We start from the raw sequence: 2,136 nt of genomic DNA on the forward strand, positions 1-2,136 counted from the left end.
TTTTTATAGTGGCCTAGAGAGACAGCTCAGTATGAAAGAGTATTTGCTGCTGCTCTTCTTTTTTTTTTTTTTGGTTTTTCGAGACAGGGTTTCTCTGTAGCTTTGGTGCCTGTGCTGGAACTAGCTAGCTCTTGTAGACCAGGCTGGCCTCCAACTCAGAAAGATCCACCTGCCTCTGCCTCCCAAGTGTTGGGATTAAAGGTGTGCGCCACCACACCTTGAACTCACAGAGATCCACCTGCCTCTGCCTCCCAAGTGTTGGGATTAAAGGTGTGCGCCACCACCGCCCAGTGGGTTCTCTGTCTTATGATGGATATCTTTGCTTTCATATATTGTTGAGTCAGAAAAGCTTTAGAAAGTAAACTAACTTCACGATAAACATTTGGAATCACTTTAGGTAAAGTAAAGTGGTTAAGGAATACAGTAAGGAGAAATAGGATTTGGAAATACTTTCCCTTTGGTTTCAGTAAAAAAACAAAAGAAAAGCCAAAATGTTTTCCTGAGTAAGCTGAGAAAGTATTTTTTTTATGTTGAATCTCTGAACTTCATTTCAAATATCTCATTTTTCATTGAATCATGTTGGTCTCAGTTTTTTGTGCTTAATGCTCATATAACAATTATTTCTATTCTAAGTCTTTTCGGCCTTTAGAGGTAAATGTAAAAGACGTATTTAATTGGAATAATTGATCAGGTTTTTTTTTGCATGTGTGTCTGTGTACATGTATAACTATATAAAAGGATTTCAAATGGCAAGCGAATACAAAATCAAAAGTAAAATTCCTTTCACCATGGCTTCTCTCACATTGCTACTTAGAAGTGTAAACATTGCTGACAGCATTGTTGATTTAACTTCTTTTATTACAGATGTTTCATTATATAATGAATCAGGCCTTATATATAGAAGGCCATTTACCTATTAGTGTGTTTGTCTCTATTGTGAGTAATACTTATCATGAAATCATTTTATTTGAGATGCAATGTGTTTTGTTTGCTTTTTTTCTTTAGAATCTCAAACTTCTGAACAAGAACTCTTTCTAGATACCAAGATATTTGAAAAAGGTTTGTACTTACAAATATATTTTAGTTTTTAGAAATACTATCCTTTGCTAACAATAGAAACTCATAAACATTATTATCCTTGGGTTTAGTATTTTATAATTTTTCCTAATTTATGAGGTGCACCAAGTAACTGTCATGCTAATTTGTAATGCAAATAATAACTGTGTCAAATGTTGTAAAGATTGAGATGATGCTTTGTGGTGCTCAGCAAAAATAGGAATCCAGTTGTGTGAAGCTGTTAAACAAGATGCTGAATTCTGTGTGTGTGTGTGTGTGTGTGTGTGTGTGTGTGTGTATCTGTACATGTGAATGTGGGTATGTGCATGTATGTGACCAGTGTGTATAGAGGTTAGGTGACATTTTTGGGTGTCTTTCCTCAATCACCATCCATTGAAGGACGAATGGTAGTGTTTTCTCACTGGTCTTGAACTAGCCAGCTAGGCTGGGCTGGCTAGCCAGCAAACACCAGGAATTCACCTATCTCTGTCCCCTTGGTGCTAGGATTACATCATACTATGATGCTTGTCCCTTTGTTTTTTTAAGCATGGGTTCTGGGGATGAAAGTCATACAAAGCAAATACTTCCTGATGGAGTCGTCTTTCCAGCTACACTTACGTTCTTAGTTGTGCCTAGGTCAACCATCTTTCAGTTTTCAGCATGCAGGGGCTCATTAGAGTTTTTAAATATGTCAAGAGAGCATGCTTGTTTTCATCACTTTCAGACCAAGGAAGCACATATAGTGGTGATCTTGAATCAGAGGCAGTTTCAACGCCGCATAGCTGGGAGGAAGAGCTGAATCATTATGCCTTAAAGTCAAATGCTGTGCAAGAAGCTGATTCAGAACTGAAACAGTTCTCCAAAGGGGAAACAGAACAAGATCTGGAGGCAGATTTTCCTTCAGGTTTGTGCAGCCTAACCTGACTACTGAAGGTCATCTATTTCATAAGATTATCAAGGTTCCACATTTGCATCATTAAGCAGTTGTGATGTGTTAGGGATTATCAAGGGCACAAGAGTTTCCTGATTTTATAAATGTAAATGTCTGTTATAAGGTTCTTATATGTGGTTAATTTGATT

At 37.2% G+C, this 2,136-nt stretch overlaps 1 protein-coding gene across 1 annotated transcript in view; it reads left to right on the top strand.

The window, feature by feature from the left end:
- The window catches only part of Zmym4 (zinc finger MYM-type containing 4), a 127,087-nt gene that overhangs the window by 95,268 nt on the left and 29,683 nt on the right, over positions 1-2,136 (top strand). The window contains exons 21-22 of the mRNA XM_013348319.2: positions 1,006-1,059; positions 1,781-1,960. Coding sequence (XP_013203773.1) covers positions 1,006-1,059; positions 1,781-1,960 — 234 coding nt within the window. The remainder of the gene's footprint in view (positions 1-1,005; positions 1,060-1,780; positions 1,961-2,136) is intronic.

Source organism: Microtus ochrogaster, chromosome 10 (genome assembly GCF_000317375.1).
Source record: "Microtus ochrogaster isolate Prairie Vole_2 chromosome 10, MicOch1.0, whole genome shotgun sequence".
In the NCBI taxonomy this organism is placed as follows: domain Eukaryota; kingdom Metazoa; phylum Chordata; class Mammalia; order Rodentia; family Cricetidae; genus Microtus; species Microtus ochrogaster.